The following is a 13,824-nucleotide window of genomic DNA, read 5'->3' as shown; positions in this document are numbered from 1 at the left end:
CTTGAAAATTAGGTAAAAAAGAACTCGGGAAGGGAGGGCCTTGTCTGGCCTCTCGCGCGGGTGGGAGCGACGGGAAGCGTAGTGCCCCCAGAAAAACCAGAACAGAAAACCACCGAAAGTGGCCGAAACTTTATCAATAAATTTAATTTACTTCCTCATCAATATGTTCCTCCAGCAGCAGCAGCAGCAGCAGGGTAAGAGGGGTGGAATCGTCGGTCCGGGAGGCTTAACCACAGCCGCAGGGAGCGGCAGGGCTCGTTTTAAAAATGAAAGCAGCAAAGAAAAAACGTGTTGGCTCCCATGTTCGCGTGTCTGGCGAGGCGAGCTGGCTGGCTGGAAGCGAACAATCTCTGACCCGATCGGGGGCCGCGACCACCGTAAGAGGCCGCCCGGGGGCAGCCCGGGCGTCTGTCGGTTTTTGACGATTTGTGTCCCGGGCGAGGAAAAGTTTTATTAAATTTCGTCTCGAAAATAAATCATTTAGGACGCCCTTTGCGCCCGGACGGCGACGCCGCGGCACACCGGAGCCAGGCTGGAGATTCTAGATTAAATTAAAGTTATGATGAGCTGATAAGCACTACGGCCACCGCCGCCGGCCCTTCGCTGGTTTGTTGCGTCGCCCACGACAGACGTCCGGGCCGGGCCGGTCCTTGCCGGGCCGGTCCTTGCCGGATTGATAGAAAATGGGATGGAAATGGCAAATTAATTTACACCCTTCGCCAAATTAATGTTACCTCGTAGCGCCGGGAAGGTTAAGAATGGTCCGCTTGCACCCCCCTCCGGTCGGCCGATCTCGGAGGGATTCATTAAAACCTCATTATGCACCGGAGAACGGGCACCGTCGGTGGGTACTTTTGGCCGTTCGTTCCAGGGGGACCCACAGTGCGGGCGACACGTGATGCCTCCCGAAAAGGGCACCGCATCCAGCGCCGGATGACGAAATTGATTTACTTCAATCAGCAACAAATTGCTACTCGTCGTGATGAAATCAATATTAAATTGCCGCCCCATGTTCTGCGCCGTCAGAAGATATCCAGCGGGGCCCAGGACGCAGAGCGCATCCGGACCGCGGATGCAGTTTGCGGGTTTCGACGAGCGCGATGAACGTTGGCGCACGAGCAAACCCGGCGGATGGCGCTCCAAATGATGTGTCAACAATCTGTGCTGCGCGTGGCGGGACCTCCCAACCCCAACCCCAGCATCAACAGCAACACCAACGGACGCAGCCCGGAAGTAGCAGCAGCAAAGTGAGGAGTGAAGGGCCAAAAGTAAACTCGTCAATTAAAAACGGGCACCATTTACGAAGAAGAGCAGCCGAGCCGAGAGTCAAAAGTTTCGGAAACAGTTTGGCAATCGTTTGCCCTTTTTACTATACCCGCCGACCGGCCGACCCGCGATGGCCGCCTTTTTTTTCTCCGCTCCTCGGCTAACGACCAAAACTCGTTAGCCGATTTCGCTCCACTCCGGCGGGCAAAGTTCGCGCTGCAACTCTCCGCGCGCAGCTACTGCTTCTCGAGCGGCCACCAGCTATAGTGGGAGTGGGGCGTCCGCTTCCACTCCTACATGTGTCGTACAAGTGTCACCGGGAAGAACTCGTCCCACGGCGCTCGGTAAGGAAGCGAAACTTGTCCGCTGTGTGCGAGTTTTATCATCGTTGTCAAAAAATGTGCCGTCGCCCTATGTTCTCGCCCTTATCGCGCCCAAGCCGAGGTGTCGCCGGCGCCGGCTGAGATACTCGATACGAAGCGTACGAAACACTCTCCACCACGGCGAGCGAGGGTGGGAGTTTCGCTCGGAGTTCACCCGAAAGGCACACTATTTTTTGCCCCGGCACACCATTCATTGGGATTGCCAGCGGGAAAGTTTTTCGATATAAGCCGAGCAGCGCCGAGAGGCGCAGCACTGCCTTGCTCCCCCCCCTCGGTCGCCATCGCCGCAGTCCATTATGCCGAGACTGCAGTGCGATCGGATGCAAGTCGGATGCTTTTGAACTGCGCACAACCTTTCGCAAATTAACTCGCTCGCCGTGAGCCACCGGGCGGCTCCATCGGCCACGGGCCACCAGGCGCCTCCATTGCATTGCGACCGGGCTCGGCTCGGATTTGAATAGCCCCGGCACACGGGGCGCTAGACGACGGACTTCCCACACTCATTATCTACATCTAGATGAAGTGATGTCCTGCCCTGCCCTGCCCGAACCCGGAGCGTGAGTTCGCAAAACTTGTCCAACTTGGCCCGTCACAACCGCCTGTAGAATGAAGTACACAAACACACACACACACAGACCCTTTTCGGTAGGTTCGCCCAATGTCGTCCCTTCGCTGTGCGGCCCGTCCGGGGTTCGAAATTTGAATTTCATTAGATAAAGATGCGATAAATGATAAACTTTTGTAATTATATTAAACAAATTCTGCCAAACAAACTGTGGTGCTCGGGACTGCTTCGTATGCCGTTCATGATCCTTCCCGAAAGTTTTGCTCCGGTGTCCCCGTGAGAAATGTGACACGCGTGTACGTGCGCAGCTGGTGGGGAATCACTGTACAAACCGAGACCGGCCCGTCGGCCGGCTGATGGATAGTGTCATGAATTCCGAAGCGCCCAACGAGTGCCTTTAAAGCCGAACTTTCCTATCGAAACCGTGGCGCTGAAAACTATTTCACTGCCGCCTCGAACCGAACGGAGCCGCGCGGAGACCTGCCGGTTGGGCTTAATGAAGTGCTGCTTCATCCTTCGGAACCGTTTGCCGTCCACGCCGCCACGAGGGTGGCAAAAGTTAGCCCAAGAAAGCGGTCCCTTCGGTGGCCGGTGGCCACGGCGTGCCAGCCATAACGCCGGCCGGCCAGCCCCGGTGCGGAAGTTCAAGCTACTTCCGCGACATTAAAGTGACAGACGTTTTGCGCCTGTTGCGTGGGCACAGCGCCCGAATGGGGCGAGTTTTCGGAATGATGCCGGCTGCGTGAAACTTCTTCAACGCGGTCCGACCGGGCTCGGAGTGACGCCCGGAGTGACGCCCGGGTCGGTGGGCTGTTTAAAGTCGACCCGAGCGTTCGGAGTGCGAATTCGAGCCACCTTAAATGGAACCGTGAAAAGGTCAACCGTGAACCGGGCAAAAGAAGCGTCCGTATGGCATTTGGGTTCAATGTTTTCCAAAATCGACCAAACTGGGGCGTGAGCTTTGGGAATTGGGGATTTTTCACTGAGAAAAGTGTTGGTTTTTGGTCTACCTTTACGAATCGTATCGCAAAAGCGTTGACTAAAACCATCATATCTTTGAGCATTGATATGAAACTTGTTTATAGTTTCCTTCGAAAATACGACAAGGCAATGGCCAAAAAATTATCGTTCATGTGGTTGTTAAAATAACCTGAATGTTTTCTGTGTTAGATACAGAAAAGTGATTCAAAAATTATATTAATGAAAATGATAAAACCTTTATATGAGATTTATTATATAAAAAACATTGATAACAGATGATTGTTGGTTGGCGCACTGTGTCTCCACAATGGCCGCCGATTTTCATTCCTCTCGCTAACAGCGTCTGCTCATAAAAAATCCACGACCCAGCCTTAATGAACATGACCCACGCATGTCGACAATAGTTGGCTTACCGTCGCCTGGTACGGTGCTGCATCGCTATCTAATGGCAGTGCCGAGTTCATTGTCGCGGCCCATTTGAGCCGGCCGGCAATGTTGTCCGTGGTCCGCAGGACGTGAAACAGCTACGTCATTATCTGTCCTTAGCACACCGAGCAGGGTCGCTCCCGGGTCCGCGGCCCGCAGGCTCGGACCGTGGCTCGGATCGGCGGCTGTTGAATAAAACATGCGCACCCCGTTCGATGAGGTTGATTGCGTCAGCCGCTCGGTACGGAGAAAATGTAAAAGTAATCTGCATAATGCATCTTTTCATGCACTGAGGTCGCCGCTACATCGCGGCTGGCCGGAACACTGGCGGGCCGTGCACTGGCGGACCAATCGCAGCGCAACCGGGGGGCACCGTTCCTCTGTGCCCACCGGTGGCCTTGAGGCTGCGCACGCTGGCAATCACACAGTCCTTGAAAAGGATCACGCTAATCAATCGAATAGTTGGCTTCCGGCGAACCGGGATTGATCCCGGTGCATCCCCGCTTTATTCGCTTCCTTGATTTCCTAACTGCATCCGGTGGGCCGTCTGGGCAGTGAGTCCTTTTTGCTTTGTTATCGGATCGGAGCCGCTTGCCTGGCCTGAAGTTGCGAGATTGGATGGCCCACAGTGCCCGCGCTCGACACAGGACAGAAAGAGAGCGACTGGAGCTGGGCTAAGCTTTCAAAAGCGTAATCACAGCATAACGCTTGCAGGACCTTTGCAAGGTGCCTGAGGTGCCGTTTCGGATAAGCACCACAGCGAAGGGTGCGTGGGGAATGACAGCGGCCCGGACCGTCGCCAGGACGATGATCCGTGAAGATTCACGGTTCGCTTGCCGGAACACTAAATTAGTTCACGGGACAAGATTTATACCAATCCACGAAGCGCTCGCGCGCTCCCGAGCGGTCCAGCGGTTCTTAGCATAAGCTCGGCGTCAAGCAGCCACCGAAACCGGGACCAACACGGCCTGCCTGCTACGGTCCGTGAGCATGTGAAATAAAGTATTTCCACCGGGAGCGATTATTTCACATCGGTTCTGCAGGGCACTGCGCGCTTACCTTGGATGCTGATTTAATCATCGCCCCAGCCTGCCGTGCCTTACGGTCACTGAAGGATTGCACAATCACGCCGGACAGAGTGCAAACTGCAACGCGGATTTCCTGCGCTAGCGGTGATTTAGCTCCGGCCGTTGGAATGGGCAACGCAGTATTACGACCATGGCTTCGGGGGCAAAATTAACAACTTGGAGTGATTCACATCCCCGGGCTAGGGGGTCTTGTTGTTTTGCAGTACGGGGAACTATTACGGCAAATGTAATAATAGTTGCATGCCCAGCAAAGCGTGGCTCTGTGCTTATTGTGTTGCAGAAATTTAGGCGTATTTTCGCCCCAGCTCCTTAATCTTTTATGCCAAAAAGAGCCCAGCTACAGACTCGTTTTCAATTAAGACTATGGTTTTTGCCAATTGTAATCTTGTGAGACAATCAAAATACTAACTTTTCCACAACACAAGATTGTGCTCCTTTTGTCGGCTGTGACATTTCGCAAACGAACCAAACGTACATCGGCCCATTTGCTGTCAGTTGCGGTAGATTTACATCGTGCTTTTCAACAGTTCATCAGAGTGCTGCCAGAAAATCCTTCGGATCTTATAAAGTCCCTCAGTTGCCTTAAATACATCACGATCCACAGATGAGACTTAAATGCTTCGAGTGCACAACCGGCTTCTCCCAAATGAACTCAAAACCGCCCAAGAGCTAGAGAATAGAGGCTCTAATTAGACGAATTAAGCTGGCCATTGTGCTTCGAGCACAGTCATCTGCTGCCAGCCGGCTCTCCAAAACTGTCGTCAACAGGTGCCGCTGACCTTCGACAGGCTGGCGTGGGCCTTTGAAGGACCAGCCACTACCAAGGACCCTCGCTGCCAGTGGACGCCGAAGCGACGCTGAGCATCTTGAGTGTTGGTCTCCCACCACCACCACGGCGGATGCTTGAAATTCCCCAAAAGTAATCACGCGTGAAGTAAATTTGTGGCCCGTCGTGGCCCCCGGACGGTCCATGTAAGAGCCGAGCCGAGCCGACGAAAGAGAGGTCGCCTCGACCGCCTTCGTCGTCGTCTTTGTGCTCTAATTAACTAATGGCCACTTACCGACCCCGCTGCCGATCGAGGAGGGTTCGAAGTGCGTCCGGTCCGGTCTGCTGGTCCGATGCTGGCTTTCGGCTTTCGTCTTGGGCGCCTCCAATCAACTAGCGGCGGCGTCGTCTCGTCGGCTTCGGTCTTTTTCACTTTCGCTCCGTTCTCTCGGTCTCCGTGCACGAGAGTGATAATCCTTATCACTTCTGCCAAAGCCCTCGCGGCAAGTCGCGTGCTTCCTACACTTCCCACCGCTCCCCTACACCATCTGTTGTGCACACTTGCAACCGCTCGTCCTTTGGTCACTTTTGGTCACTCTTGCGGCTCGACCATCTAACAACACTTTTCGAGCTCACTGCGATCCCTGTGACGAACACTCTGGCCAACCTGCTTCAAGAGGGCAGCCATCGGATTAGGAACATAAAATCATATTTAAAACACCAAGCGGGGTATGATAATGGCCACAAACGGAAGTGAGCAACCGAACCGAATCGAATCGGGCTTCCAAGGGGACATCTTAACTACGGCAGGATTGGTAGCGAGTGCTGCCTCCGCGAGACATTCAGGAGACGCTCGGCCCTGTCCTAGGGTTCACATTGTCCTTCCACCGACCACTGCGCGAGGTTATGTAAAGGAAGGCAAGGGCACCGGAGAAGCACCGGAAAGGAAACAATTTTCCCACGACAACCGAAGACTTCATCGAGTGCCGGGACCCGGGGCCGTTGAACGGGGTTTTATGTTGAGCACTGTGTTTTGGTCCTTTTGTCAGACCGATCCCAGCCAACCCCCTCCCTTCCGTCCCGGGGCTTCCCGCAACTCTGTCTTGCAAGGAACAGGAAGGCAACGATAACTGGTTACCATCTCCCGGCTCCCGGTTGGTCCCCGCCCGAGGAAGAAGGGCCCCGAGAAGAAAGACTCAATGGATGGCCGCAGTCCTTGGCCGAACTGAACCGCACGAGAAGGGAAGGACAGAAAAAGTGTTGGCACCCGGACAAGGCGTCCCCAGGATCAAGTTTTCGACGCCTTAATCTATCGCCCTTTACACACGCGACGCCCTGCGACTCCTTTCGGGACGGTAGTTTCTTTGTCGAAATTTTGTTTTGATTAGGACGGTTGCGGCGGTGTCTCTTCCTTGTCTCATCGCACCAAGCCCCAACATCGCAGCAGTCGTTCCGACGTTCGACTCCGTGTTCGGAGTTCGGTTATCATCCTTTTTTGTGCTGCCTTCTCGCTTCCCGTTTCGTGGCCCGTTTCCGGTTTGGCATAAACATTCGCCTCTCGTGGCACGCGGACCACCAACACCAGATATGTAGGTGATTGCGGCATCTGTGTTGGTGATTGCGAACATCGGAATGAGGTCCACCGCACACAAGGGAGGAGAAAAAAAAATATCGGGAGCACAATTTTATTACGCGACCCTCGTTTGCAGCACTGCTGGAAGCGCCCCTCTAGAGTGTCCTTTTCGCGAACGAAACCAAAGCGAGAGAGCGAGAGTGAGCGAGCACGAGGTGCGCGAACCGAGGAGCCAGTCAGCTCCACTTATCGGTTTCGAATAAAATACAGCACCTAACGAGCGATACACCCCGATCACGGCCCAGCTGTGGGCGCCACCGGAGAGCCTGACGGCCGACGGGCCGTCCTCCGGCATCATCAGCCGTCAGGATAATAGCAGCAGCGGCAGCCAAAATCAAACTTCAACCAAACAAAAAAGGAAAAACACACACACAGTCTCGGTGCCGGGTTGCTCGGTGGTTTCGACGAAGGACGAAACAGAAAAAAGGATACACATTGGTTATCCTGGTTCACGTTGCTGTCCTGTGTGCGTGGCTTCCTATCGATTAGAGCCTACGTTGCCACTGCGAGGCCAACGTGTGATTCGTGCCGAGGTGCTCACCACGTTGCCGTTTGTCACTGACTTAATGATCACCTTGGCCGCCCGCGGACACTACTGAGTGCAGCCCGTAGGATGCGATGGATGGATCGTTGCGGGCCTGTTTGGGTTTGCTCGTTTTTTCTCAGTCCTTTGCCATCACTTTGACAGTTCGATCCGTCCGAACGCGAGCGCACTTCACGCACGAAGAGCCGACCATCGGTGACCGTACGAACGAACAGAGACCGCTGAACTGAGGGCCGTTTTTCCACCAACGCTCCGTTTTAAGGCCACGAGTGGACCACGACGACGACGACGTACGGCGGTAGCAAAACAACCCCGCGCCGACGGAGTGTCCTTCCGCTGACAGCTCCTCGAGTGGTGAGTAACGGCACGGCACCAATACACCGCCACGGCGCCAGGCTAGTAGCCGTCGCCTGCTGCTAGTTTCACGTGCACTATTCACCTCGCGTCCTCGTAGTTTGGCGGCGAAGGCAACTTTGTTGTTTTCGACCTCACCAACGGGAGGTTGTGTTCGTGCGTGCCAATATTCGGTGCCAGATCTCAGTTGTCAGTTGGGCACCGTGCTGCTGCTGACACATGCTGACTTTCGGTGGTGGCTTTCGGTAGCCCCGTGGTGAGTCGGCGCCGTAGCACTGCGCTCAGTGTAAATAAATTCCATCTGTCGGGCATGTTCGGCCCACGGGTTCCACGTCCCCCTGCCCGTCGCCTGGTCCCGTTGTTCACGTTGTTTTGACATTTTCGGGCTAACACTACCACCACTACTAGCACACACCGAAAGAGTGTGTGTGTGTGTGAGAGAGAGAGCGAGAGAGCTGGGGTTTTTGTGTGCGTTGTTTTTGCTGAGTTGTGTTTTGATTCTATGCTTTCGTTCGGCCGCACGTTCGCCCACGGCAGGCGGCCACTCTGGTGCCCACTCGGGAGGGAGGGGGTTCGAGCCCAACCAAAACAACCGATGGAGGCGCATGGTGTCCGTGTGGTCGCGGCACGGAAAAGTGACATTTGAGAGCAGCACACCACACCAGAGGCGCCAGACTGATTTGGTTCACTTTAATTTCCATCAGCAAATCGGAGGGTTTTTTTCGGGCACAGGATAATGAGGCTACGATGAAGTATTTTACGAGGCTCTCACTAAAGATGCTTCGTATTATATTTATCGTGAAACATGTGTTCCCTCAAAGATGAGTGTTGATGTAGTTGATTTCACGGTCGGTTTCGTCATCATAGGCAATGTGTCCATTGGCTTGCGCTTGAATGTATTAATTAAGAGTTTCGGGTCATAATTCTAATTTCGAGCCTTAATTCTGTTCACGATCCGAAAACGCCACCTGGATGTAGATAATCTCTTGTGGAACTGTGGAACACCATAGTGGAACACTTTCTACGGCAAGGCAGCGCAGTATGGTCTGTTGATTACGAGAAACGCAATTGCGTGTCCAGCAGGAGAATGTATTAAACATTAATCAACTACTCGCACATGCCAAGTGAGCACTTGCTCAACATAAATGTGGGCGCAGCTGTGCCTTCGTAGATCCTTTGTCCGGCTGCCCAGTACTGAGAGGTGCGCTTATGATAACCCAACCACATGTTGCTTCTAATAAACAACCTGTCGCCTGTGGGCCATGGCCGGCCGTTGTTCCTTCGAAGCACCTTCGGACAAACACTGTTCAGAAGGGCGCAATAAAATAATCAATAAACTGTTATGATAAGGCGTTTTGTAAATAAACTCACCGGATCGCGAAGCTGTTTGGACCGACTTTCTAAATGTTATGCTGCCACCAGTCAGTCTGCTCACTTTGTCAGTTAAAACTTCGCCATCGACGCGTTCGACTCTAAACAACTTAATGAGTGAATCAACTTGTCGCCGTCGGCCGAACGACAGTCCGGTAGTCCGTGCGTCCAGAAACCGAAAAGAGGGTACATCTCTAACCCTTTTTATTGACGGTCCTTTTCAGAAAGAAACCCAGCACGGTTTCGCACTAAAAAGCCAAAAAGGGGCCCGCACATCACCACCGGTTCCCGGAACCGAAGTAATCATCGCTGGGTGGTGAGGGGGGACGGGAAAAGGGAAGCCGGAGGAGCCGCCAGCGAAAAGTCATCCTTCGCCGGAATGCTAATTCCGAGCGTTATCCTAGCCAGCAGCAACTCCAACGACGATGATGGTGATGAAGACAACTTACCCAACAGTCGTCGACACTCCTTTCGTCTCCGTGCCACTTATATTGCCAGCAGCAGCAGCAGCAGGTTGCCATATTAATTGGAAGACATGCAGCCAGCAAACCCCATTGACGTGGCGATAAGAAGTTAAAACCGTACTGCTGTAGCTAACGACTCGCTCCGTGGGTCCGTTCTTCGCCGCCGCCACACGCCGCCGGGATGAGAGATTTACTTCTTCGTTTCTTCGGAATAGGATCCTTTTTATGACTCGGCTCGAGTATCTTCACTTGGTTTTATCTCCGTCATGTTTTCGCGCTCTCTCTGTCTCTCGTGCTCTGTTTACCGGAGGGCGACGCAACGTCCGCCACCACGACTGGAAAGCGATTTACAATTTGCTGGAACCGGCTTAGTGCCAGGAGTTGTTTGGCCATGACGGGACAACTTCGATGCCAGACGCACCGGCCGCAGTAGAGTTCGGGTCAAGCGAGAACATTTAAATCTGCCCGGCACCCCTCCACAAGATCCACAGCCATAATCCGTCCCGAGGACGTGTTAATAGGTTGTCGGTATTATGAGGTCATCTTTGGCGAACCGGTCACCGGGATACGGAGCACTACCCTTATTTAAGGCGGTGCGCTAGCGTGTGTGTGTGCTGTTTGAAGTGGGTTTTGGGTCCAGCAGATCACGGTGCTCGGTGCTGTGGGCTAAGAACCCGGATACGGCGGAGAAATCTGCTTCGCCTCATTGGCCGAGCCTCGGCCGGGGCGGACCACATTTTTGGGCAACCGTCAGAAAACGACCTCGACGTCTGGAGCGACGTTTAAATTGCGAAACATTACGGTGGCACTTGACCATCCCGGCCGGTGCCGGTTAACGGGTTAGTGTCGGAAGTATAATCAAAGGATCGGACATAATGATCTGGAAACCGCAAGGCATGCCCATCAAGCGGACGGGAGCAAAAAAAGGGCATTAGATGGAATGTTTTCGTGGTGGGCCATACTTCGAACAAACCCCCGTCACGGCACCGATGGACGGTGAAGTAGAGAACTGCGGTTCGGTGAAGGTCATACGAGAATTTAAAAGCAAGAAAAGAAAATCGGTAGTGAAAGGTATGGAAGAACGATCGGCACTTGGCACTCTCGCAAGCAGAAGGAATGAAGGCCACTAGGCCGAACGAAACAATTTGGTGGCCGGTATGTGGGCTTTCGGGAGCGATGTCGAATTCCTGTTGAAACTTTAGCCAACGCAAACTGTCAAGGCTACCAACGGTTTGAGCGCTGGGTGAAAATGACAAGGAAACATGGAACAAGATGGAGGCCGCCTGTTATACAGGGCCGATTAGAACATGGGTGAGCCACAGTATGATGACAATTTTGTGGATTCGAGTCGAAAAAGACGAATGATCTCCGGCCTAAAGGAGGATTATTACATGACCCGAACGACGGAAGGCCTCTATGCGATGCGATATAAATAACCAATATCAATTTGCTTTCAATATAATAAGCATTAGTATTTTATTGAGTCTAACGAGTATTGTACGAATCGCTTCAATGTCTCAAAGCATCATTCTCTCTTTTTAACGAAGCACAGAAACTTTCCCAGGTAAGCGCTAGGTGCGAAATACGATTCGGGTTTCACTTTCCGGAATTCGTCATCGATTCGCCGATCGTCCGATGACAGATACTTCGAGCGATATCTTAGAATTCCCAGCTGCTCAGCCATTTCAGTCTGGCCAGGGTGGAGTTCGGTTCGTGGCTAAACGGCCCACTCATACCGTAGGCAAGGGGTGCAAAAAGCATAAAACTGTACGCCAGCCCTGCCATCGCCACCCCCAGGACGGTGTGCCGCAGCCAGCCGGGCAGCCGGACGGTGAGGTAGTCGAGCATTACACCTACAACGAGAAGAACGGCAACATTTGTCAAAAACTCACATCCTGCACGATGCTTGTGCGCTTATTGATTGAATATTGAGCAACTGGCGGCTAGAAAAAGGGCTTTAACGAAGAAATAATTCACTCGGCTGGGTTGTTCTAAAAATTTTACGGTTCAATAACGGTTCAATAAATAAAGAAAAAGTATCAGAGTATGAGAAAGGATGAGATCTACAATAAATCAATCAATTTTTGAAATCACTCCATAGTTCAATACAAGCGTGAGAAATGTACAAACACTCAAAAGATGTCATGAAACAGGATTACGGTTGTTGCAAAAAAACCAAACAATTTTCCATTTCCATCAATCTCGCCTCGTGCACGCTGATGTGCGGTTTCATGGCGTTCGGTGTGTGGTTCAAAATTAATGACCGCTGAAATTGGACCGATTCCCATACAGAAGTGACGTCCACCGCCGAGTGTGGGCTCAACAGTTGGTAAACGTTAAAAACTCAAACGGCAGCGGTTATCGAACACGAAACGGGCTTTGGGAAAAAAGTTTCTATGTAACGCACATTTCATCCATACACCTTTAAATCATAGCCATTTTTGTGGGATTTAAAACGAGACATAAAGCTGGGCCACTGGCGGACTTATGAGTGGAAAAAGCAGAATAAAATGGCAACGCTACAGTTTACTTTGAATTAATAATTGGCACCGCCACGCCAAACAACCGAAGCATTCCGTGCGCGTGAACTTGAATTTAATTTATTCACCAACCAAAATCCACAATCGCGAAAGAACCAAAAATCGAACACGGTGTCCGGCTTTCAGCGGCGCCACCAACGCAAGGCGGCCGATGCGGGAAGGGCAAGCAGCAACTGTTCGTCGGCCACCGCACGTCGGGGGAATTGTATTTTAATTTTACGCCATCATGATTCCGAAAATCATCGCACACTCGGAAGCCCCGGAACTCGCGTTGAGGTGAGAATGGGTGTCCTCTCACCGGAACCGCTGTAGCTGCCCGCGGCAACATAATCCGTCCTGGACAAAGGAACACACACACACATGGGCACACATGAAAGGTCCTTGATAAGGTGGCATAGCTCCTGATGTTTTTTCCTCCCATGATCCATGGGTTTGAAATTGAACGAAAAATGATACATTTTCCGAATGCATCACGATCGGTGCACACGGTAAACAGTTCCGAAACACGGAGCTGAGCGTAAGCCCAGCACACAAATCATCGACCGGAACAAGAGACACTCCGGCTCTCGGCCACTTCCGGTGGTTTGGGGTTCACTCATGACGGGACTTATTTAGAAGCGTAATTGGTGCGAGGTACTCGGCTTTGGCCGACATCGGGATGCATTTTGTGGTTACGCCATAATTACGCACATTGACGTGTTGACTTTGGTTTTATGGCTTTTGAGCGGGGGAATAGTGCGGCCAGCGAGCAGTGCTTTTTGAAGCTGCATTAGTGTTTCGGCCGGCGTTTAATTAATCTTTTTCAGTGCCACCATTCCGTTTGGGGTGTTTTTAGTTTATTATGCCGCTATTGAAATTGCGCTGCCAACTGAATGGAATCACCCAATTTTGTTTCATTTGTGCAGTCATCTAATGCAATGGCAGTTATGGAACTCATTAGCGATGTTAGTGTAGTTGGTGAGCAAATTCGTGATACGATGAGCGCCTAAAACAAGAAGGTACCAAAAAGTAAGGCAGCGAACGCTGATGAATTGGTAGATTGATTACTTCAGGTATAAGTAAAATAGTTACTAGAAACCCGAACAGGGGAATATGCACAATAGACTACCGGTTTGAAGTTGATTTTAACGTCTAGGTGGCAATAATATCGTAAACTTAAAAAAAATATGTAAGACACCGAAGAAATTACTATATAATTTAGGAATTACATCGACCAAAAGAACCGACTAACTAGTCGCTAGGCAAACTGTGCAGCAAATTTTATGCTCCTTTCTCCAAAGAGCACCTTTCGCTTGTAAGGCATCGCTCGTTAGCCAATTGATTGCGGCTTTCCGTTCGTCCGTCTAACCTCAAAATCGGCCCATGGACCTTTTCTTTGAATAAGAATGATTAGAACTTTAGCGAATGCGATGATGTACGATCGCTAGTTTTTATTTTAGATCG

General features: G+C 51.9%; 1 protein-coding gene across 1 annotated transcript in view; it reads right to left on the bottom strand.

The window, feature by feature from the left end:
* Window positions 1–11,500: 11,500 nt before the first annotated feature.
* The window catches only part of LOC128272085 (protein O-mannosyl-transferase 2), an 11,432-nt gene continuing 9,108 nt past the window's right edge, over window positions 11,501–13,824 (bottom strand). The window contains exon 8 of the mRNA XM_053009817.1: window positions 11,501–11,694. Coding sequence (XP_052865777.1) covers window positions 11,501–11,694 — 194 coding nt within the window. The remainder of the gene's footprint in view (window positions 11,695–13,824) is intronic.

This window comes from Anopheles cruzii, chromosome 3 (genome assembly GCF_943734635.1).
Source record: "Anopheles cruzii chromosome 3, idAnoCruzAS_RS32_06, whole genome shotgun sequence".
NCBI classification, from domain to species: domain Eukaryota; kingdom Metazoa; phylum Arthropoda; class Insecta; order Diptera; family Culicidae; genus Anopheles; species Anopheles cruzii.
Note: the sequence above shows the minus strand (reverse complement) of the source record. Positions and strands in the feature narration are given on the sequence as shown.